This window comes from Agelaius tricolor, unplaced genomic scaffold (genome assembly GCF_023055355.1).
Source record: "Agelaius tricolor isolate 1412-34295 unplaced genomic scaffold, bAgeTri1.0.p SCAF_1, whole genome shotgun sequence".
NCBI classification, from domain to species: Eukaryota; Metazoa; Chordata; class Aves; order Passeriformes; family Icteridae; genus Agelaius; species Agelaius tricolor.
In genome coordinates, this window is record NW_027269261.1 from 17,775,234 (window position 1) to 17,797,397 (window position 22,164).

Here is a 22,164-nt window from a genome sequence, read left to right on the forward strand (position 1 = left end):
AGAAAGGACCTACTGGGAGGATAGCAGATGGATGCAATGTAACAACTGATGAGGGACCTGTGCAAGGCAGTAAAAAGACTTTTCAAGTCATTAATTAAATGACTTAATTAATTAAAATTAAAATTAAAATTTAATTAAAATTTAAATCTAAGAACTCAAGCACTGCATACTTGTACAGGCAAGACCCCTTCCACAGGGAGATGCAGTCAGAGCAAAACACAGAGGTCATTCCAGAACAGCAACCATTTCACTTTTCATTACCTAGCTGAACGCCGTTGAGGGTTTGAAGGTCCCAGACACTAAACAATGCCACAGGCTGACTTAAAAGGTCCCCTTTACAACAGCACAGCAGTCAGGATCCAAACCCTTAAAGTGAATAAAGGTGAAAAGCAATGGCAGTCATGTGCACACAAACTAGTGGGAGGAAATAACAGCATAATTATTATCTATAAATTTATGACTGCAGTAGGAAAAATCCAAGGTTATGATGGAATGTCATTTTTGCTCTTACAGGCACATTGGAATGATTTTCATTTGCAAGTATTAGAATACTTGTGAAATCACACATACACAAAATCACCAAAAAGAATGAAAAAGTACATAAAAGGAGATACGACGATGATTGAAATGACTGTGAAAGAGACATAATTTTGCAATGTAGTCTGGGAGCAGATGAAACTTCAATTTTCTAAGTCTTGTGCAAATAAAGGTGGCTTATGTTGCAGACACAAAACACTACAACTTTTTTAAATGATTTTTTTTTCTGAAATATTTAGAACAGTTACAACTCACAATAATATATCTGATTACTTCACTGCATCCAATGTACTTTATGTCACACAAAACCTATAAAGTTTTTAACAAATGAGAAAAAATAAAGTAAATCAAACCTTGAGAAACCCAGAAGCATTAGGTATGTATTTTAGAAAAGCTTGGCTAAAAATCTGAAACTTTTATGTTTCCTCTAAGGACTTGTTTCTATTGCCAGCCACCAAGACAAAACCAAGTTGAATCGCATTTCTGCCAAACTATAATCAATTTCTAACTATACCTGGGGAGAAAAACCACTAATGATAAGCTGTATTTCCTAAGTAAAAACAGTTGTCCCCTTGATAATGAGGTTGAATGCTGTACTTATTCTGAATATGCTGGCATTCAGCATCCCTGATCATACTTTTGCTCTGAAAGCTATTTTTAGCACTCACTTCTGAGAAATAAGGGTCACCTTAAAAGCTCTTAAACTGAATAAAGCCCTGCAAGGCTAATCAATGAGACAGACTTGAGGAAAAAACATGGCTCGAAAACAGCATATTTATATTTTATTTTATAAAAATTAGTATTTCAACAGAAAAAGTTACTGTCCGGGTGATCTGGAAATTTTACATGCGCCCTGGTCATTGTGGCAATTCTATTTAAGTCTTATGTTTTCTGCAGAAAACAGCAAACATGCTAGCTGACCACAGTATCAGTGTTTTTTAAAAAAACACCTATCCACAGAAGTCCTTTTATAGGATCATATAGCTATTTCTTCGCATAAGTGATTTTCATGGCATGAGATGGAGTGATCTTGAATCCTTGGAGAGCGTCTCGAGCAGCCCCTGCTTGGTTCTCATTTTCAAACTCCACAAATGCGATGTCATGGCGCCCTGGCACTAAGCGTACTTCTTTGAATCCGGGAAACCTTTAAAATAAGATGGAAGTCAAAAAATACTTCTTAGCTCAATAATACATGTCTCTTCAGTAGCTTCTCATCAGAAGCATCTACTAGTGCAATAGTTATTGCTAATGAAAATTTAAATTGAAGGGTTTTACATGTTCTATCCTTAGAACTGTGTCTCAATTAAGAGATGTTATGTGGAAGCAATTTAATTAGAGCTGTACACATACAGAAGCAATCTAACTAGCTTTAAAACTGCTCCTGCTGTCCTACAGACTTTAGTATTAGTCACCAGCTTGAATCCAATGCAAATTGATAGCAGATAAACCACACAAAATCAGAACCAGCTACGAAAAAGATCAGATTTGCTTTCTGAACCAAGTCATCAGAACCAAAATCTGTAACCTTGGCAGTAAGGCTAACAGCTAAAATACCTTCAGAAGAAACTTTTATTTCTAAAAAGTGAACTTGTAAACTGAGAAAACACACACAGGTTACAGAAGAATTCAAAGGAGAAATAAATTCTATTCAAAACTTACTGATTAAATAACATGGACAGCATCATCTCATTTGTTTCCTCAGGCAAATTATTAAGGAAAAGGATATAGTTTGGCGGGTTATCAGGCACCTGCAACAACAGAAGATCAAAGCTCAGAAGACTATACATAGTTGCATACAGTTCCTTTGCATCTGTCTGCATGATTATTTGAACTAAGACTCACATTTCTTTAGTTTTGCTCGTAACATTCTATCTGGGCTTCACCACACCTTTATCAATATGCAGACAGAGCCTCTTCATTCTTTTACGCACATATATTAATTTGGAGAGGTTCTTACTTCCACAAAAACCACAATACCATACTATCTTAGATGTCACATTTAAACTCAACTAGTCAAAAGCTGACACTGCAGTACTCTGCACCCAGTTGCCACAGTAGTGGTTGCAGTGCTATTCAAGACACTTGTAAGGCAGTGGTAGAATGTATGAAGGACTCACATCCTTCCAGAAAGCTGAGGGTAGCCAAGCCCTGTTTACCTGCAGTACAACCAAAATACTGAGTATCTCTGGGCAATCAAAACTCACAAAATTCACATGGTTTTATTACAGAGCTCAATTAAAATGTAATTAGAAACCCCTTTAGATTTACAGCTTTAGTCTTGTAAAGATTTGTCTGCTAATATGAATTTGTAGCCACTCACCACAGACAAGGCTGAGTAGTCATCTGCAGATACTGAAATCTTCAAGTCATCAAGTAAATTATAAATCTAAAAATAAACTGGACACCCCAACTTCAAACATCCTCAAAGCACTGCCACATAAAAAGCCTCAGCAGAACAATCTCCTTCTACTGATGGAAATATTCTAGGTGGTCCCATTAGGAAATAAACTTCTGATGTTCAAAGAAATACCCAAACACTCAGTGATGTGCTTTGATGCAAACTGACATGCACATATTGTGCCTGAAAATCCAGAGAGCAAGACCTTTTCCCCTGTTGATTATGTATGCAATGGCAGTACTCAAGAAAGATGCAGGGCAGGGCAGACAAAGATATTCTTCTATGGTACTTGCTCTCCTGCAAATCCTGGCTCTTTACCACTTTCACTTCTAACATGAATCATTTAGAAGGTCACTGAGCAGACAAGATGAATGAAGTGTAGGGAGTTGTTCCTACATCTCCACACTATCCTTTGGAAAGTAAGACACTTGTGAGAAAAAAGAAAAAGTGAGCAGAGAACCCCCAAACTTCTGAAATAAGGCTTTTAGGCAGATATTTTGGCATCCCATGTTTCCTCCTTTTCTTTATCTGCTACCAGAAAAAAGTAAGTTAAAGGGAACCTATTAGCAATGAAAAAAAAAAATTAAGAATCCTTCAACTGATACTAAGCACAGTCCAAATTTAAGAATCCAGTATGATTTTGTAATAGTGCTGTTTTCTGTATAGTAATGAGACACTGCAGATTTTCATTTCCTGTCAACCAGATATAGTAAAAAAGGGATTTGTTTTGTTTGTTTAGTGTCATGTAGCTGTTAGACAAATGTCTCATAGGACAAAAACAAAGCTGGAAAATAAATCCGCACGTTTGCATGTGTAACAAACTATTATTCATAGAGAATAATTATAAACATTAGTGCTTTTAGTGATAAAAATCAAAAACATTACCTGATTCTGTGGTGTAGTCCCTGAGGCACTGGCTGAATTCTGTGTTGCCCCCTAGCAAATAAGTACAAAATAGTTTTACAAAGGTGTTCCATTAGAAATAAACAAGCACATATCACCATGTTTCTCTACAATTCAAGACGTATGTTAAAGGTTTTTTTGAGCTGCAATCCAAGAACATTTGGTGCCTATGAGACACTTCTCAAAGGGAACAAATCCTGTGAATTTTGCTTGGCTCCAAAACCAGGCAATCAAAAGAAATAAGATCAGTACTACCTGATCAATCTAATGTCTGAGTCAAGTATTTCTCCACATTACAGAATTTTATTTATTAGACTGGGAGAAAGTAGTTTTGAAAATGAAGGCCTAGACAAGTATCCTGGTTTCACCTGGGATAGAATTAATTTTCTTCTTAGTACAGTGTGGTTTGAATTTAGTATGAGAGTAACACTGACAACGAACTGATGTTTTGGTTGTTGATAATTAGTGCTTGTTTGTATCAAGGACTTTCCAGTTTCACATGCTCTGCTAGTGAGTAGGTGCACAAGAAGCCAGGAGGGAGCCAGGAAAGCTGACCAAAACTATCCAAAAGCACATTCCATAGTACAGAATATCATGTCCAATACATAAACTCGGGGGATCTGGTCAGGTGTTTTGATGTTTTCTGCTATACTCCAGCACAAAGGCTACTAAACGTTGCTACTTTAGACAAGCCAACCCTTAGTTGAGATAAATTCCAACCTAACTCCTGTTAATCTAACATGAAACGTCTAATATCTAACATAAATGAACTGTCTTGTTCTCATTTACCATTCTTCTGTCCTTACTAGGCAACATGGAATTAAAACACTGAAGAGAAGAGCTGGTTGAGCACTTGAAGCCAGTACTAAAGATAAGCCCATTCTCCTTTTTTTTCCTTTTCTTAAGAGGCTAGCTTCTACTTTGGTTTGTTGTACATTTGCCCTCCATCTTTATTTTCATCCGGTAATAGCAAAGGAGGAAAAAAAAAGGAACAGCAAGGACTACATAACCAGCCCCCTCTCCTTCAACTTCTAGTAAATACTCAAGAGCTCTAGATAATCCACAGACCCCAATTTAGGGAGTTGAAAAGTAACAAAAGACAACATCAAGTCTTAAAAGAATTATTTAGAATAGCTTTTGTGTGGGTTTTTTTTAATGGAGTTTTTTTGTTTGGTTGGTTTGTTTGTTTCCTTGTCTGTTTGGGTTTTTGTGGTTTTTTTTTTTTTTCTGAACAGAGAAGCAGCTTACCTGGGTAACCTTTTTATTTGGTGCATTTGCTGACTGTTCCAGAGTTTTAGCTTTCTTCTTTTCCTTTCTTTTTTCCTTATCAGCAAATGTCCCACGCATTTTAGAGATTATATCAGAGTCTGTTTTTGCATACTGAATACGCTTTTTAAAAGAAAAAAGAAAAACAGAGTATATTCTACAGTTAATAATACAGAATGTTTTGCACCACTTATATTAACTGTGTATTTACACTTTTTTTTTGCAGAAACTTTTTATACTAGGAACATTGTTATAAAGTGTAGGTACACTTAGAGAGTAACCAATTCTCATAGTTTTTTCTGAACATAATTATAGAAGTCTAAATAAAAACCCTAATACGCAAATTACTAATTTTCTTTTAACTGAAGTACAGTTACTTGGTTTGGTGATCTACTGTCAAGCTCATTGAAATCAGAAATCCATTTATCTAACAACAACATTTTAACATCTGTCAAGGTAGCACCTACAGAGATATACAGTTGAGCTACACAGAGGACAACTGAGAAAATTGGCACTAGCTTCTATTAAAACTGGAGTTTTAATAGGGAGTTAAATTTTAAAGTGATTTCTCAGATCTCTGCAGAAACGTAAATTCAGCAAAACCCAAACTTCTTAAACAGAAAAGGCAAGTATCCACCTTAATCCCAACAGGACTGCATAAATGCTGCTGTTCTTTTGACAAAGGCCTCCCACAGCTGAAGGTTAAGCAGATGCAGGTATAACTATACCAGTGTGCAACATTATTATTTATGCATACAATCTTATTATTTTTCCTATCAGAGACTACCTCAATACAAAACTACACAACAGCTTAAGATTTTTTTAATGCTTTTGTTTAGTGCTTAGAGTATACAGGCTGCAGGCAATGTTCAAAGATGGAAGTACATTTGAAAGCTTATGAAGTCTCAATCCTTTTATTTCTTATTGAGTTCTACTGAGCACAAAACTCCTTAAGGATAAATAGCGGACTGAGTTTGCAAAATTCTGTGTTAAGGATTTAATTAGAGAATCTGAAGGTGTTAAGGCAAATAGCTTGCATCTCAGCTGCACAACTGCTCTTTTCACTGCTCAAAGCCATAACCTGAGAGCCAGTAGAATTGTACCAATCCATTGCTGAAGTCATGGGCCATTTGCATCTATTGTTACACATCACCAAGAGATGCAGAATTAAGAGATGCTTAATTGTCTAAGCAGACAAGAACAAAGCAGGTCAACTGTGCTACTCTACATATCATGAAGCACATTACTAAATCATGTTCTATCAACCAGCACTGTATTTGCTTCACTGAAGTTATACTGAAGTACAGTTACTTGGTTTGGTGATCTAGTGTCAAGCAGAACTAGCCATCAATTAAAAAAAAAAAAAAATCAGTGGTCACATCTGGAAAGCAAACTGGTGATCTTCACCCTTCTCACTGTTACCTCAAAAAGGAAGAATCACATTCTAGCTATTCATTACCAATCTAAGAGTAGTTAACGTTACTCTACATAAAGTAATTGAAAACTAAACTAATTTCAATAATATTACAGAATTAATTTAATCGGTTCAATGGAAGACATGATGAGTACAATGAAAGTATTTAAGATCTTGAAAACTTCAATCCAGCATAGAAAAACAAAAAGTCCCCCATGTTAAGTTCAAAGTGTGTGTGTTGCAACTGCAGTCTCTTCAGCATCCCTCCAGCTTGCACAAATGTAGATACTCATCAGGATGTGACCTGAGTAATCCTTTGGTAACAACTACATAGGAGAGTTCATTCCCAAGGTGCAAGCACCAAAACACTGTATCACACCATCAGGGTATTTTTCTTCTATACAAAAGTAATGAAATAACTTACCATTGGTTTCCCATAAAACGGAAAGCCTTGTAGCTGTCTCAAAGCATTGGTAGATGATCCAAGTTCTTTAAATATAACAAATGCCTGTCCTCTCATCTTCATAGTTTTTAAAGCCACAATGTCGACCACATGACCAAACTGTGAGAACAACGCGTACAGGGACCTCTTCAGCTCTGGGGACCAAGGGAGAAAACAGATTATAACAGGTTACATGCAAATTTCCACTTCTACCGAGTCTGCTGTCCTTTGGGAACAATGTTTTTTAGAAGCTTTAGCTCACATAGCGAGTACATGAGTTTGTCAAAATTGTTACATCATTACAAAGTTTACTTGTCCAGGTTTTGTAAACTGGTGTGCAAGATTCAGTTTCATACCTCAAGGATTCAGGTAGTGAAGAAGTTGTAATGCCATCCATTCTACCATTCCAAGGGAATCACAATTACATAAAGGTACGTAAAAACATATTTTCATACAGGTATATGCACACACAAGTATGATTCATGACAGCCATCTCAGATTGATCAGAAAATCAAAACTGGAACAAGCAGCAGTAAAGAGATATGATGCAAAACAAGAATGCAGCAAAATAGGCTAAAAGGCTAAAAAAAGTTGGAAATTTTGGTTGTAACTATTTAATCAATTTTCTCACTCACCCATCAATTTTCTGGATCCAAATTATTTTTGTATGAGACTATTGCAGCTTATGGCTGCATTGGATTTATTTTAATTATCTACAATAACCTGAATACATGCCAAATTAAACCTTAGTACTATCCAAATCAAGCTAAATAAATAATCAGTACTGCGTAATCATTCTAACACAAAACCCTTACATTTTAACTATTTCAGCAATATAAGAATGCTGTCTCTTCTTTATTGATATTGAGACTTGGTAATATCAGTCCACTGTCACTTTCTCCACCTGCTCCTGACTAACTATATTAACTATATGTTTTTTAATTAAAAAAGGTGTTCTATCAAAACACTTTCCCTAAAAATTACTTTAAGACCTGTATTAAAACAAAAAGTAATTTGTAATCTTAACAGGTAATTTAACACACTGTATTTAACCCATGACAATCCTACAAGATTTAACAAGACCAAGTGTGAGGTGCTAAACCTGAGTCAGGGCAACCCTCAGTATTAACCCAAGCTGAGGGACGGACAGATGGAGAGCAGCACTGGGAAAGACTTGCGGTGATGGTGGAGAAGGGGCTGGACATGCATACTCACAGCCCAGAAACCAACCATGTCCTGGGCTGCATCCAAAGCAGAGTGGGCAGCACCCTGAGAGGGAAGGGATTCTGCCCCGCTCAGGTGACACCCCACCTGCAGGGCTGCATCCAGATCTGGGGTGTCCAGCAGAGGAAGGACATGGAGCTGTGGGTGCAAGGCCAGGAGACCACCAAGTTGATTAGAGGGATGGAGCACCTCTCCTATAAGGAAAGGCTGAGAGATTTGGGGTTGTTCAGCCTGGAAAAGAGAAGGCTTAGTAGTGATATTTGGCCTTGCAGTACCTGAAGGGAGCCTACAAGATGGAGAAGGACTATTTACAAGGGTTTGGAGTGACAGGACAAGGGGTAATGACTTCAAACTGAGAGGAGGCTTAGATGTAATATTGGGAAAATATCCTTTACTGTCAGGGTGGTGAGGCACTGGAACAGGCTTCCCAGAGAGGCTGTGGACTCCCCATCCCTAAAAGCGTTCAAGACTGGGCTGTAGGGAGATCTCAGCAACCTGATCTAGTGGGAGGTGCATTTGTTTGCTTTAGCTACTGTTTCATTACAAGAAAACATTCGCCTAGAGCTTGCATAATGATCTCCTGCTCAGCACTTCAGAGACCTCCGGGAGCTCCTAAAAGCCCCTTTGTAAGACAAGTGCCGTGTGCAAGTGAATGACCAGGCTTCACTGGACAACCAGAAGCAACCGGCAGCCATTCGTACCTTCCTTCTTGATCTTGTCATTGATGTTGTTGATGTAGATGGTGTGGTTCGGCCTGATGTCCATTTTCGGCGGCACCCGCGAACTGCCTGCGGGCAGAGCACACAGGAGAGGCGTTAGCGAACCCCCGGCCGCGACAGCTGCCAACGCCGGCGACACCTCACAACCCCGGGCAGCGGCACCGCGAGTGGGGGGCGGCTTGTCTGTCTATATGTCTGACCGCCCGCAGGCCACACACCCGCCCCGCTCCGGCCCTTTCCGGGAGGGCTGCGACGGCAGGACAGGAACTCCAGAGAAGAAGCCCCGAGCTAGCCCCTTCTTGCTCCCACCTGGCTTGCTCCCATCTGGATCCCTGATCCTGGACCCCGGGTCCCAGAGCCCCTCACCACCCCTCACCTCCACTCTCCTGTCCGGCCTCCGCTCTCGATGGCGGCCTGCGCTTCCCGCCCTGCCGGCACGCAGCGCAGGCGGCAAAGCCACTCCCAGAGCAGTCGATGCGCCGAATGCCGATAGCGCCGATGGGGCGCGGGCGGTGCGCGCGGCCCGAGAGCAGCGGGATGAAAGTGTTGTATGTGAAAAATGCCAATCACTTGTTTTTAAAATTTTAAAAGTTTAGTAGTAATAAAATGGTTATAAAAATAGTAATATAATTAGAGTAATAATAATTTGGACAATTTGAATTAGGACAATATGAGACAATAGAGACAAAGAGTTACGGACGTCCGGGTACCTTTTTCTGGGCAGCACAAGCCCCAAAAAGGACACACGTTAAGAGAGGATTAACCCTTAAAAACAATAGCCTGTTGCATATTCATACACCTCATACATAATGCATAAATTCCATTCAAATACAGGATTCTCTCTGGTCATCGTCAACTTCTTCCTCATAAGCCAAACGGCGTCATCCTGGCTGTGCGAGGCGGGAAGAGGTTCGTTTCTTTTGATAATGGAGCAATAAATTCCCTTTCTCTGGAAGATTTAAGTGTCGTGTGACTGCTATCTCAGTGCGAGTCCTTTCTTTAGAAAAAAAAGTATCCTATACAGCATAGTTTCTATTTTAACGTTTTGTTATAACCTAAAACTATATTTACCACACTACTTAAAAGAATTAATACAGCATTACTTTCTAACACAACACATATAATATTCATTTTAATATTTGCAAAAAGCCAATCATAAAATACGCATTTTTTACATTATAGATGGATAATGAAATTATTTGGTCTCGCAATTAAGGGATAACTATTGTGTGAATATTAAGAAACGCTTTAGTGATGTATAGTTATGTTATTGTAGTTTAAATGTTCTCCCCAGAGTTCCCTTCCCCCCCGCCCCATATTGTTGCCATCAGACACCCAGGGTTTTCTAGGACAGGTGCACAGGTGTCCCTTACCCAGGGCAGTTAGGAATGGAAAAGTTTGGAGCTTAGCAACACCTGATCTGCAATCAAGTTACAAGAAAGCAGTCTCCACCAAACCAAGTAAATGGCAAAGAAGACTGACAGACTTTTGGAGGGGCCAGGGCTGGCTTATGCAACCCCAGGGATATAAAAAAGACTGAGCATCCACCTTGAAGATGAACTGGCCATGTGGTATCCATGAGGGCAGTTCCCAGTGCTGTGAATGTTTCCTTATGCAGTTCTTTTGTTGTATTTTTGTCAAGGTTTAATAAGCATTTTTAAATTTTCAAAGTGAGTAGTTGTTTCTCACAAAAGGGAGAAAATGGGATAAAAGTTTGCTGTCAGCAGAAATGGGCATCTCTTGCCCCAGGGTTTGGCTCTGTCCTGTCCATAGAGCAGTAAGCGAAGATAAGTGTGGTTTGGTTTTGGGTTTGGTTGGTTTTTTTTTGTTGTTTGGTTTGGTTTTGTGGGGGGTTTTTTTGTTTGTTTGTTCAGGTCTTTTTTTGTTTGTTTCTTTCTTTCTTTTTGTTTGTAGGGATTTTTTTTTTTGTGGTTTTTTTTGGGGGGTAATTTTTTTGGTTAGTTGGTTTTGGTTTTGGTTTTGGTTTTTTTCTCTTTTTGTTTCTTTGCAACACCTAGAGCAGCAACTTGGGAAAGCATGGAATGGTTTGGGTTGGAAGGATCTTAAAGGTCATCTAGTAAAACCATCCTGCCATGGCTGCCATGGACTTGGACACCTTCCACTGGATTGGGTTGCTCCAAGCCCTATCCAACCTAGCCATGAATACTCATGCCACAGCTCCTCTGGCCGACCTGTGCCAGAGCTTCACCACCCTCACAGTGAAGTATTTCTTCCCAATATCCGGTCTCAACCTGTCCTCTTTCAGTTTGAATCCATCCCCCCTTGTCCTGTCGCTCCATAATCCATTGCTCTCCGGATTTCTCCTTATAAATAAGGCCTTATTTATTAGACCTCTCCTTATAAATTAGTCCCTTTCTGAAAGGCCACGGTTAGGTCACACCAGAGCCTCCTCTCCAGGCTGAACAATCCCAATTCCTTCAGCCTCTCCTCATAGTAGACAATCTCCATCCTGCAAACCACCTTTTGTCCCTTCTCTGGACTCTCCCCACAAGTCCATATCCTTCCTGTGCTGGGTGGGGATCCCAGAGCTGGATTGGAGAATGCAAAAATCTTCAAAATGTCTGTAAACATTCAGTAGGCAATATTTGGGTTTAGTTCCAATATTGAAAAGGTGGTGTATTTTTTGAATGTAATTTCTTGAAGGTACTTTGAAAAACCCTCTGGCAAGGCTGCCTCAGAACAAATAAACAGTGCAGAGATTAAGGTTGCAGCCCTTGATTTTGTGGAACAATTTTGCAGGCTGATTGCCTTCATTTCTAGGAATTATTGGGCAGGCTTTTTTCAGAAACAATTAGAAGTCACAAAGGCTTACCTATAAAAAAGGAGTTCTTGCAGGGCAACTGCTTCATAATCAATGAATTAGTTTTTGTTTAAGTTATAAATTATATTGAGGCAGGCCATCTCTTTGTAAAGAAGCAGGAATATTAGGAAGAGTTCTTGATTCAGTAGTATTTCAGGGAAAAAAAACATTACTCCAGATCCCAGAGCATGTAGGAAGTATATAAAAAAAACCATGGATTAAAGGGATTCAAAAATAAAAGCCAAAGGCAAATAAGCTGTTGACTGAGGTGTCATTCACTGTTGGAAGAAAACTGCGTTATGCAGTTGTTTACAGCAGAGCGTGGTGTGGGAAGTGTAGTGCCAGTGGATGCCTTATGCAATGCATAAATGTGACAAATTCAGAACATGACAGGCAGTAGTTCTGGTCAAGTTTTAGGGTTCTATTTATTTTTCTTTGTTTATTGTCTTAGAGTTAGTTAAGATAAAGTACAGATTTGAAATCCAAGCATGAACAATACATTAAAATTCTTTTCCAGAAAGTCTGGCTCTACTGTTTTATACCTTCATCAGCAGTCCATGTAACGATAAATTTATTATCAGTGTTTGTCTTGGTTTGGAAAGACAGATGTCTGCTAAGGAAGGCAGGAGTCTCCCATGAAATGGAAAAAAAAATGTAAACCCCCTCCCTCCAAATTGTTATAAATTTGAAAATAAGGGGCTCTCAGGCAAAAATATGAGAGCAGGAGTAAGAGTTCTTAATTAGGGAAGCAAATAAAAAGATAAAATAAACTATGCAGCAAACTAAAACAACACTGACAGAGTCAGAACAAAACCTGACACCATGTTGGTCAGGGTGTTGGTAGCAGTCCAATTGGAATTGTGACTGCAGTCCTCCTGGAGTGTCAGGTGTGGTTCTGTTGGAGCAGTGATCCTGTAGAAAGGTGTAGTCTTCCTCTGAAGGTCCAGTGGAAGAGGCATCTGTTCCTCTGGAAAATCCAGTGGAGAAGCTGTGCTGGTGTTGAGAATCTCAAGATTATATCCAGGGAGGAATGCTTGGTTCCTCCCTCTCTGCAGAGCATCTCACAATGGGATACTATAGTTCTTATCAGCCATGCAGTGGAATTCAGTAGCCTATTATCGGCAGGTGTCTCCCCATAGGGAGGAGTGGCTGTGGAAGAGATAAAGAAAACTGCCCACTTAACAAAAGGCAACTGCCATACAGATGGCAAATAGAATACAATTTGCTTAGTAATCCAGGACAATGTTCAAAACTGCTTATTAGTTATTGAGTCAATGCAGATAAAGGAACTGGTCTTACAGAATCAAACATTTTATAAATTATCAGACATTTTATAAATTATTTTTAAAATTAAGTCCTTTGTAAAAATGCATATTATATGCTTGGCTCTTCACAAATGTCAAAAGGAATACTATATGTGTTATGTTGGAAGTCATGTTGTATTAATTTGTAGTACTGTATTAATCCTTTTTAAGTAGTGTGGTAAGTATAGTTTTAGGCTATAACATAATATAAAAATAGAAACCATGCGATGTAAGATACTTTTCTAACTAGCTCAAAGAATAGATAAGAAATTCTTCACACAGAGCTAACAGCAGCAAGACACCAAGTTTCAAGAGAAAAATTATTGCCTCCTATCAGGAAGAACCAGACTTCGAGGAGCCAAAACACTGATTTAGAAGATGAGGAGGGAAGTTGACAATAACCAGAAAACACCCTTTGTTTGAAAAGAATTTTTGAATCATGTATAAGGTATATGAATATGCAACAAGCTATTGCTTATGAGTTAATCCTTTGTCAATGGGGTGTGTTTTTGTGTAGCAGAGAGAGCAAAATGCACCCAGATGTCTGTGTAATTCTTTGCTTTTTATTGTCCTGTATTATCCTAACTCTGATTGTCCAGATTCTTATTACTTTAATTTTTATTACTCTTTTTATAACTAATTTATTACTATTAAGCTTTTAAAATTTTAAAACAAGTATTGACGTCTTTCACACTTTCAACTGCCCATAGAGAAGACATTCTAAAAACAAACACGAAAACCCTGTCAACCTGACACAAAGTAAGAAAGAATTCATGTCTTCTATATTTCTTCCAGCACAGCATGCCACACTTACACTTGCTCAGAGTCACTTTAAGGACAGCTGATTTACTCTTGCAGAATTTGAATGCATATAAGGATGAAAAACTGCATCTTTTCAGCTCCTTAGATGGGATTTCACAGTCTGCCTGCCAGTTCAATAAAAGTGACATTCATTCCTCAGGTTGGCTTTCTCCTCACTTCCCTAAGATTTATCTGAATTATTTCTGTTTCCTTGATCCCCAGAGGTATAGCACTCTCATATTCACTAAAATGGTAATTTATGTTGTTTATTTAAAAGTCCCTGAATGCTTGAAATATTGTAAAAATTACTTCAACTTTCCTAGAGAGTAGCTGCAGCACCTTAATAACCAATTATGATTCATCACCAATATAATGGGCTGGGAACACTTTCAGCTTGGACAGCTACGTGCTTCATTAGAGGTTGCCAAACAGCTCTGGAGAAACAAAACAAAGGGCACAGGATTCTTTAAAATATCTTTGCAGCCATCACTTCCTCCCTCCTGCCCTTTGCTTAAGGTGAAGGAAACCCAGCATTTCATTGTTACTGCTGCTGTTTACTATGAAACCTAGAATAAAAATCAAGGGGTTTTTTCTTCATCTTCCTTTTCTAAATTCAACAAAGCTATCTGAGGTATAAATGACCAAGCGCTGTGTATGGTGGAAGCTTCACAGCTTCATGCCCTCCTCATGGCCTTGATTGGGTCCACACATAGTGATGTTTCACAGTTTTCAAAGCTGTTATTTCCTGTAGGAAGATAGAGGGATAAGCAAAGTTACTCTAGTTTCTCAGTATAAAAGTATTTTAATCTCAATTAAACCCACATGCTAGAAAGGAACACAAGTGCAAATGTTTTTAGACAAGGCTGGATTTGTCTGAAGTATTTTTGCTCTGGCCTTTAACTGCTCTGTTCTGCTGTGTCAGGGAGAAGGTAATACAAAATCACTAAACACTGGAGCACAGACTAAGACAATGAACAAAGTGACAGAAATAAGGAAATTTCCTAGGAAGTATAAACTGGCACTGTAAGCACTTGCAAAGTCAGTATACATGAAGCCTCACATTGAAGACAGAAAATGCTCTTTGATGGGTTAACAACTTTGTAACCTATATTCAGTTGGAAGGTGTGAAAGGGAAGGAATTGCTCCCTACAAATCAGGATTTCCTGAGCAGTTGGACTAACTGCTGCTGCCCAAAGCTGAGGAGTCCACAGGGATTTACTGATGATTGTTCTCAGGCTCTTCATATGTAATCTCTGCAAACTAGCAAAGCAGAGATAATGGACAACGCGATGGACAAATTTAGTATTGATAAGAGCTTGGCAACACGCTTGGCAAAGCTTCATTCAAACCTCCTGAAGTAATTTTAACCACCCAGAAAAAGAATCTGGCTGACACTGTGTGGGGGAAAATACAACACCAGTAGTAGTAGGCAGGGAGGAAAGCAAAAACAGAAGGGGGAAAATGTACTGCACTTCATTTAATAAGGCTGCTTTCATAGTCACTAAAAAGATGTTTGAGCGTATTGCTGCTTTATTTGAAAGAAAATAACCTCCACATATTCATCTGACATTTATTATTGGCATTTTATACTCCTGATTGTTTAATATACTGCTTGCCAGACTGTAATTTAGTCAAGAGAGCTTCACTAACCAGAGGCAGAATACACTATCATGAGAAATAATTTATTATTACTGTTTCAGAGGAAAATCATTGTATCATGGCTAATACAAATGTAGCTTGTTCTCTTGACCAAGTAATCTTTTTCCTTTACTGAGGAAAACAATAAGCACAAACATTTATTTCTTTGGACCCACTTCTAGTCCATGGAAACAGAAGACTGTTGTGTTGTTTAAAGAAATAAATTACCATTTTTAAGTGAACCAGAATTAAATTTTAGATACATTTGTACTTAGTTATATTCAGCTATATATATGGCAAATAAGTATATTTCATTTTTGTGTTTTATCAAGTGTGAAAAAAAATCACTTCTAGACTATCCTTTCCTTTATGGTGGAGCTTGTTCCCTCTCAGACCAGTATTTTGCTGCTGATAATTTCAGGACCTTGCACCTCTTGAATTACACTGCTGCCTCAGTCCCCTGTGGCAAAAGCTCATCTGAAATTTCAGGGTGCATGGATGTAACTCCTCATATTTGTTATATTTATCATCATGCTGATTCCCCATTACCTTGGGTATCCTAATATACTGAAAGAGTTGAAATGTGGGTAGTGCTCTTAGTTTCATACAGATGGTCTAATGTGGGAGATAAGAGTCTCATAGAGTAAGTGGAAGGCCTTTGCTCACTTTGTTACACTTTGCTCTCTGACAATTCAAGAAAAGCACTGTGGGAAATGTACTGCTGGCTTGAAGACAAAAACAAGGCATGTAAGCTTCCCATGGACAACACTTCATCAGAATACAGAGGAATGCGTGGATAGCAAGACAGGAGGTGGCATGTGGCCAATGTGTTTGTTTAATTAACAAAGAATGCTACCAAGTATAATTTTACCCAGAGTATTTTTAGCACATATAAAAGCCTAGCATAGTGGTATGGTAATAACGCCTTTCATGATGGTAATAAACTTGATTCTTTTTGGAAGCAAGAGAGTCTGTGTCTTCATTCATGACAGCTTAAAATTAGTTTAGGGTGCTGAGGTTGTCCTTTTATTAGTATTAAATGGTGGCAGTAGCATCTATCCACACTGCAACTCTTTGCTGGGAAGAATAGCAGAGAGCTGGTATGATTTATTGCTGTGCAAAAACACTTGCATTCCTTTCTTTTTTCTTTAAAACTGGGTTAGTTTTTGTATCATTTTATTTGAATCAGCATAGTAATGCAGCATGAGTGATGTGATTTATGTTTGAATTCAATACTTTCAAATCCTAATGCACATGATAAATTGAAGTATAATGAAACCAAAACTTACTTGCTTAGCTGTATGAAATTGCCTAGATGTTTCCTTCCCTTTGTAAAAAAAAGTCTCTGTGATACTAAAGTGAGACAAGAAGGAGGAGAAGGTGTTCCAGTTGACAGAACAGAGAATCCCCCACAGTCCCTGGAGGACATCATTGTGATGCAGGTTGTCTCCCCGCAGTCCCCAGAGAACCATGGAGGAACACATGCCTACACTGCAGCTCGTGGAGAGCGCCATGCCACAGCAGGTGAATGTGCCTTGAAGGAAGCTGCAGCTTGTGGAAGGAGGGCCAGAAAACCATCCTTGACCTCTTCTTTAGTGGAAGAGTATGTACAAACGTTAAACAGCTGCTAACCCTAATCTATTCTCTTTCCAATTCTTGTCTTAGGTAAGTAAGAAGACAACCCAAGAATTAGAAGCCTAAATTCTTTCCCTTGAGCCTCCCATTCTCTCTGCCACTCCCTTAAAATTTAGTTTGATAGGAAGTGAAACTCATGATAAAGTTCTTAAGGCTTGATGTTCAGGCTTTTCAGAAAATAGGGAGTGCAAATAACTCTTGTCAATGTCATTTTTTTCATAGAATGAAAAAAGTGAAATTACCATTTTTGAAGGACTTATGGAAATCAGTTGGTAGAGGTGGTGAGACTGAAGAGTATAATTAATCTGAAAAGAGAATATCATGGAGCTACCTCAACTGTGTCCAAGTTTTTTACCAGGAACTCTAGACTTTTAAACAGACTTAGGACACAATAGTTATCTCTGGGAATATTTTCGTATGTATAGTACATTCATCTTTAAATAGTTCTATCTGTTTTACAGTTATGACTTAGGCTTTAAATTTTATTTGAAAAGAAATATTTGTGATTCAGATCATTTCCATTTCTGAAGCATTTCGCTTGTTGACAGTTTTTGCTGTCTCCTGAGGGCAGGAAAATAGTCTTTGTACCAATACTGAAACAAACTAGATGGAAAAAATTGTTTTCCTCATTCTTTTCTGTCTATTCCAACAGGCACAACAGCAAGACCACTGCTATGAGTCTGAGTGGCCCTTCCACTCCAAGATGACAAACTTGGAGTCACTAGTATTTTATTTGCACACATTTCTGATGCTGGTTGTTAACTGTTGTGCAGAAAGATCTGTCAACTATTTTCACGGGAGGACACTCCTGAATTGCTTAACTTGTCTCTGAAGCAGAGAACTAAGCTGGCAGTCCACTTCTGAGATCTTGCTGTGCTAGCCCCCAAACCTATTTCCTTCAAATGCCTTTTACTTTCAACCAAAGCACTTCATTACTTCATGATGTAATCTCTTGTTCTTAATGTTCAGTGGATTGTTTTAGAACAATAACATATTCCAGTAAGCAGGTAGAACATCTATCTTAAGCAGTATCCATCACTTGGCTTTGATTCATGTATCATAACATCTGCAAGGAATGTCATTTACAATCAATAGATGATCTGGGGTAACAGGCCACAGGTTTAGGAATCTTTCTCCAATTAATTTTGCTTTAAAATTTAGCTCTTATCATTTCAAGTGTGCCTTTATTACAACAATCAACTATTTATTACCTGTACCACAATGAAGAACCATCAACAGTGGCTGAGCATCTTACAATTCTAACAATTCCAAGAAGAGTCTGAGCCCCCAGTGCAGCACATGAAGTCTGTCATCAAGCCAGAGTCCTGCAGGCGTTCTCTCAGTCTGGAGAAGAGCAGACTCTGAGCAAATTGTTAGAGCAGCCCTCCAGTATCTGAAGACAGCCTACCAGAAAGAGGCAGATGAGCTACACAAGGGCACGGAGCGATAGGAAAAGTGTGGATGGCTTTAAAACATGGAGAGTATATGTTTCCTTTGGGTATTGGGAAGAAATTCTTTGTCAGGAGGGTTGTGAGACACTGGAACATGTTGTAGGTGACCCATTCCTGTAAGAGTTCAAGGCTAGCTTGAATGGGTCTTTGAGCTTAAGGCGATCTAGTGGAAGGCGTCCCTGCCAATGACATAGGGGGTGAAATTAGGTGAACTTTAAGGTCCCTTCCAACCCCAACTATTCTATTATTCTATGGTAATATTCATTCTGTGCAGTAGCAGTAAGTAGTTGAAGATAGAAATAACAGATTATTCATTCTGAGAAACTGCTGTCTAATGAGTTTAACTGTTTGCATCTCACATATATGTTCCATTTAGCAGTACTATATCTAGTAACAGTGCTAACGCTTTATCATACACAAAAATATTTTATCATTTTTAATGTTTCTGACATTTGGGAATTTTCTTTCTTTATTTCTTTCTCTCTCTCTCTCTCTTTTCCCTTCGTCCACCACTTCCTTCCCCCACTTCCTTCCTTCCACTACATCCTTCCTTCCGCCACATCCTTCTGCCACTTCCTTCCCTCCCTCCCTCCCCTTTGTTGTTAATTTGCAAACTGTCTAGTAGTTACAGGAAATTACCCTTCCTTTAATACAATTTTGAAGCTAGAAATGGAGAAATAACGAAATTCTGTCAAGACAGTGAATTTAAAAGTGATTTTAAAGTGAGGATTAGCTATGGAAAATTCAAAAATACAAAATTGAAATGATGGAATGGATGGTTTTAAGGGATATTCTTTGTATTTCTGTGATACAAATGAGGATCTCAATTTTTACACCTTCTAAAAACACATCTTGACAATTACTGCTTTCAAATAAAAAATATTTTCAAAACAAGGAAATTTATTTATGCAGATGAAAATATCATTTTCCAAATACTCATCATCGAGTCCAAAGGATTTCCCTGCCTTTACACACTAAGTTTTATGGAGATTTGTATTCTCACAGAAACACAGAAGAATTTTTCAAGTTACTAGAAAATCTTTAAAAGCAAATTAACCTTTGAGAAAAAAAGATAAAAAAGACCAGGACCATACGTCCACACTTGTTACATGTTGGTTACTAAATATTGGCTCTGGTTTGTGGGCGGGTACACTTCCCATTCACACACACAGATACCCCGCTTCCTCCTGCACACAGATGTGTGATATGGGCTCTCAAAGAATGGACTATATTTTTTTTCTCTTAGATAGGATTTGGTTCGCAAATTCAAAGTGTATTCTTCTTAAATCTATTGCCAAGCTTGCTTAATTAGAAGATAATGTGATTGCGTCTACACGCACTGGGAGGGAGGGGACAGAGACGACGACGACTTGAAAACAAATTGCAGTTTAACTAAGAAAGAGGCGGTCTTCTTGAAAATGCACTAAATGCAAGGTTCGGGGGCAGAATAGAGAGATGTTTTCTGTGTTGGCACATTTTCTCCTTGTGACAGGTAGAAGAAAACTTTTTCGATAAGATGTAGGCGACAAGAGACGCAGAAGACGAAGGTACAGAAGACTCCGAAACTAAGCGCCTATCCCGGGCGTCTTTCTGCAGAAGCCGCTCTCCAGAGCTCAGCGAGACCAGCACAAGGCTCTGCGCGCCAAGAAGCCGCTTCTTCGCCTCCGGGAGACGGAGAGCGTGGCGTCTTCGGAAAGGCGAAAGACGTAGCCGTACAACACTGGGAATGTGTGCGCAGCTTGCAAACGCATAGAAAACAGTACCTTACCACTCTCCTGCCTTTTCCATTCACATTACCACTGGAATGGAAAGCGTCTTAGAAAACTGCCTTTTGTTTCTTGCAAAGCACTCTGAAGACCTCTGTGCAACCTCTAGACCACCATCGGAGATGTAGTACTCTCTACTGGCACAGTTTCTTTTCCCGACACGTAGAAGAAAGGCATTTGTTATGAGATGCGGGCGACAAGAGACGCAGAAGACGAAGGTACAGAAGACTCCGAAACTAAGCGCCGGTCCCGGGCGTCTTTCTGCAGAAGCCGCTCTCCGGAGCTCAGCGAGACCGGCACAAGGCTCTGTGCGCCAAGAAGCCGCATCTTGGCCTCCGGGAGACGGAGAGCGTGGCGTCTTCGGAAAGGCGAAAGACGTAGCCGTACAACACTGGGAACGTGTGCGCAGCTTGCAAACGCATAGAAAACAGTACCTTACCACTCTCCTGCCTTTTCCGGTCACACTAACATTTGACTATAAGCCGTTCGGAACAACTTTGTTTTGCTTCTTGCAAAACACTCTGCAGTCCTCCGTACGACTTTGAGCAGAAAATCGGAGATGTTTTCTGTCCTGGCACACTTTCTCTTTGCGAGACGTAGCGGAAAAGCATTTCGCTAAGATGGAGGCGACAAGAGAGACTAAACACGAAGATACGGAGGGCTTCGAAGCTAAGCGCCGGTCCCAGGCATCTATCTCCAGGTGCCAAGCTCCGGAGCCCACCACGACCGGCACAATGCTCTGAGAGCAGCAAAATGCTCTGTGCGCCAAGAAGCCGCTTCCTCGCCTCCGGGAGACGGAGAGCCTGGCATCTTCGGGAAGGCGAAAGACGTAGCCGTACAACACTGGGAATGTGTGGGCGGCTTGCGAAATCATAGAAAACAGTACCTTTATCCTCTCCTGCCTTTTCCAGTCACACTACCGTTTGAATCTATTCCTTTCAGAACAACCGTGTTTTGCTTCTTGCAAAACACACGACAGTCCTTCTGTAAAACGTCTAGAACAAAACTGGGGATGTTTTCCCTCCTGGCACACTTCCTCTTTGCGAGACGTAGTGGGAAAACTTTTTGCTAAGCTGTAGGCGAGAAGAGACGTAGAAGACGGAGACACGGAGCTCTCCGCAGCTAAGGGCCGGTCCCCGGAGTCTTTTGGCAGAAGCCTGGCACTAGAGCCCACCGCGACGGGCACAGTGCTCTGAGAGCGGCACAGTGCTCTGTGCGCCAAGAAGCCGCTTCTTCGCCTCCGGGAGGCAGAGCGAGCAGCAGCTTCCAAAAGGAGAAGGACGAAGCCGCAGATCACTGGGATTCTATGCGCAGCTTGCAAACCAATAGAAAACCGTACCTTACAACGCTCCTGCATTTTCCATCCACGCTACCATTTGAATGGCAGCAGTCTTGGACAACTGTCTTGTTCTTCTTGCAAAACACTCTGCAGACCTCTCTGCCACTTCAAGAACAAGATCGGAGATGTATTCTGCTCCGGCACAGTTTCTCCTTGCGAGACATCATGGTCAAGTTTTTGCTAAGATGTAGAAGGATAAGAGACGCTAAAGACGAAGACAGGGAACTGTCCGAAGCTAAGCGCTGCTTCCCGGCGTCTTTCGGCAGAAGCCGTGCAGCAGAGTGCCCCCCCCCCCCCCCCGGCAAAAAGCTCTGCGACCGGCACAGTGCTCTGCGCGCCAAGAAGCCGCTTCTTCGCCTCCGGGAGACGGAGAGAGCGGCAGCTTCCCAAAGGCGAAGAACCAAGGCGTGCCACACAGGGCTTGTGTGCGCAGCTTGCAAACTCATAGGAAACAGTACCTTTTACCTCTCCTACATTTTCCATTCACATTACCATTGGAATGGAAG

The 22,164-nt window shown here is 40.0% G+C and overlaps 1 protein-coding gene across 1 annotated transcript; it reads right to left on the minus strand.

Moving 5' to 3' along the window:
* Positions 1-1,297: 1,297 nt before the first annotated feature.
* SNRPB2 (small nuclear ribonucleoprotein polypeptide B2) lies at positions 1,298-9,386 on the minus strand. The gene is made up of 7 exons (XM_071425272.1): positions 9,280-9,386; positions 8,886-8,972; positions 6,943-7,115; positions 5,087-5,227; positions 3,821-3,871; positions 2,197-2,285; positions 1,298-1,681 (listed from the first exon to the last, which is right to left on the minus strand). Exons 2-7 carry the CDS (start codon positions 8,947-8,949, stop codon positions 1,522-1,524), a joined length of 678 nt encoding a protein of 225 aa, XP_071281373.1. The 5' UTR covers positions 8,950-8,972; positions 9,280-9,386; the 3' UTR covers positions 1,298-1,521.
* Between the last annotated feature and the right edge of the window lie 12,778 nt (positions 9,387-22,164).

What these genes read in the sequence shown, in the direction of transcription:
- SNRPB2 (XM_071425272.1), bottom strand. Translation starts at nt 8,949, where the DNA reads ATGGACATCAGGCCGAACCACACCATCTACATCAACAACATCAATGAC. An exon ending in CGTTTTATGGGAAACCAATG is followed by an intron (nt 5,228 to 6,942) that starts GTAAGTTATTTC and finishes TCTTTTAAAAAG; the next exon opens with CGTATTCAGTATGCAAAAAC. An exon ending in GGACTACACCACAGAATCAG is followed by an intron (nt 2,286 to 3,820) that starts GTAATGTTTTTG and finishes CTGTTGTTGCAG; the next exon opens with GTGCCTGATAACCCGCCAAA.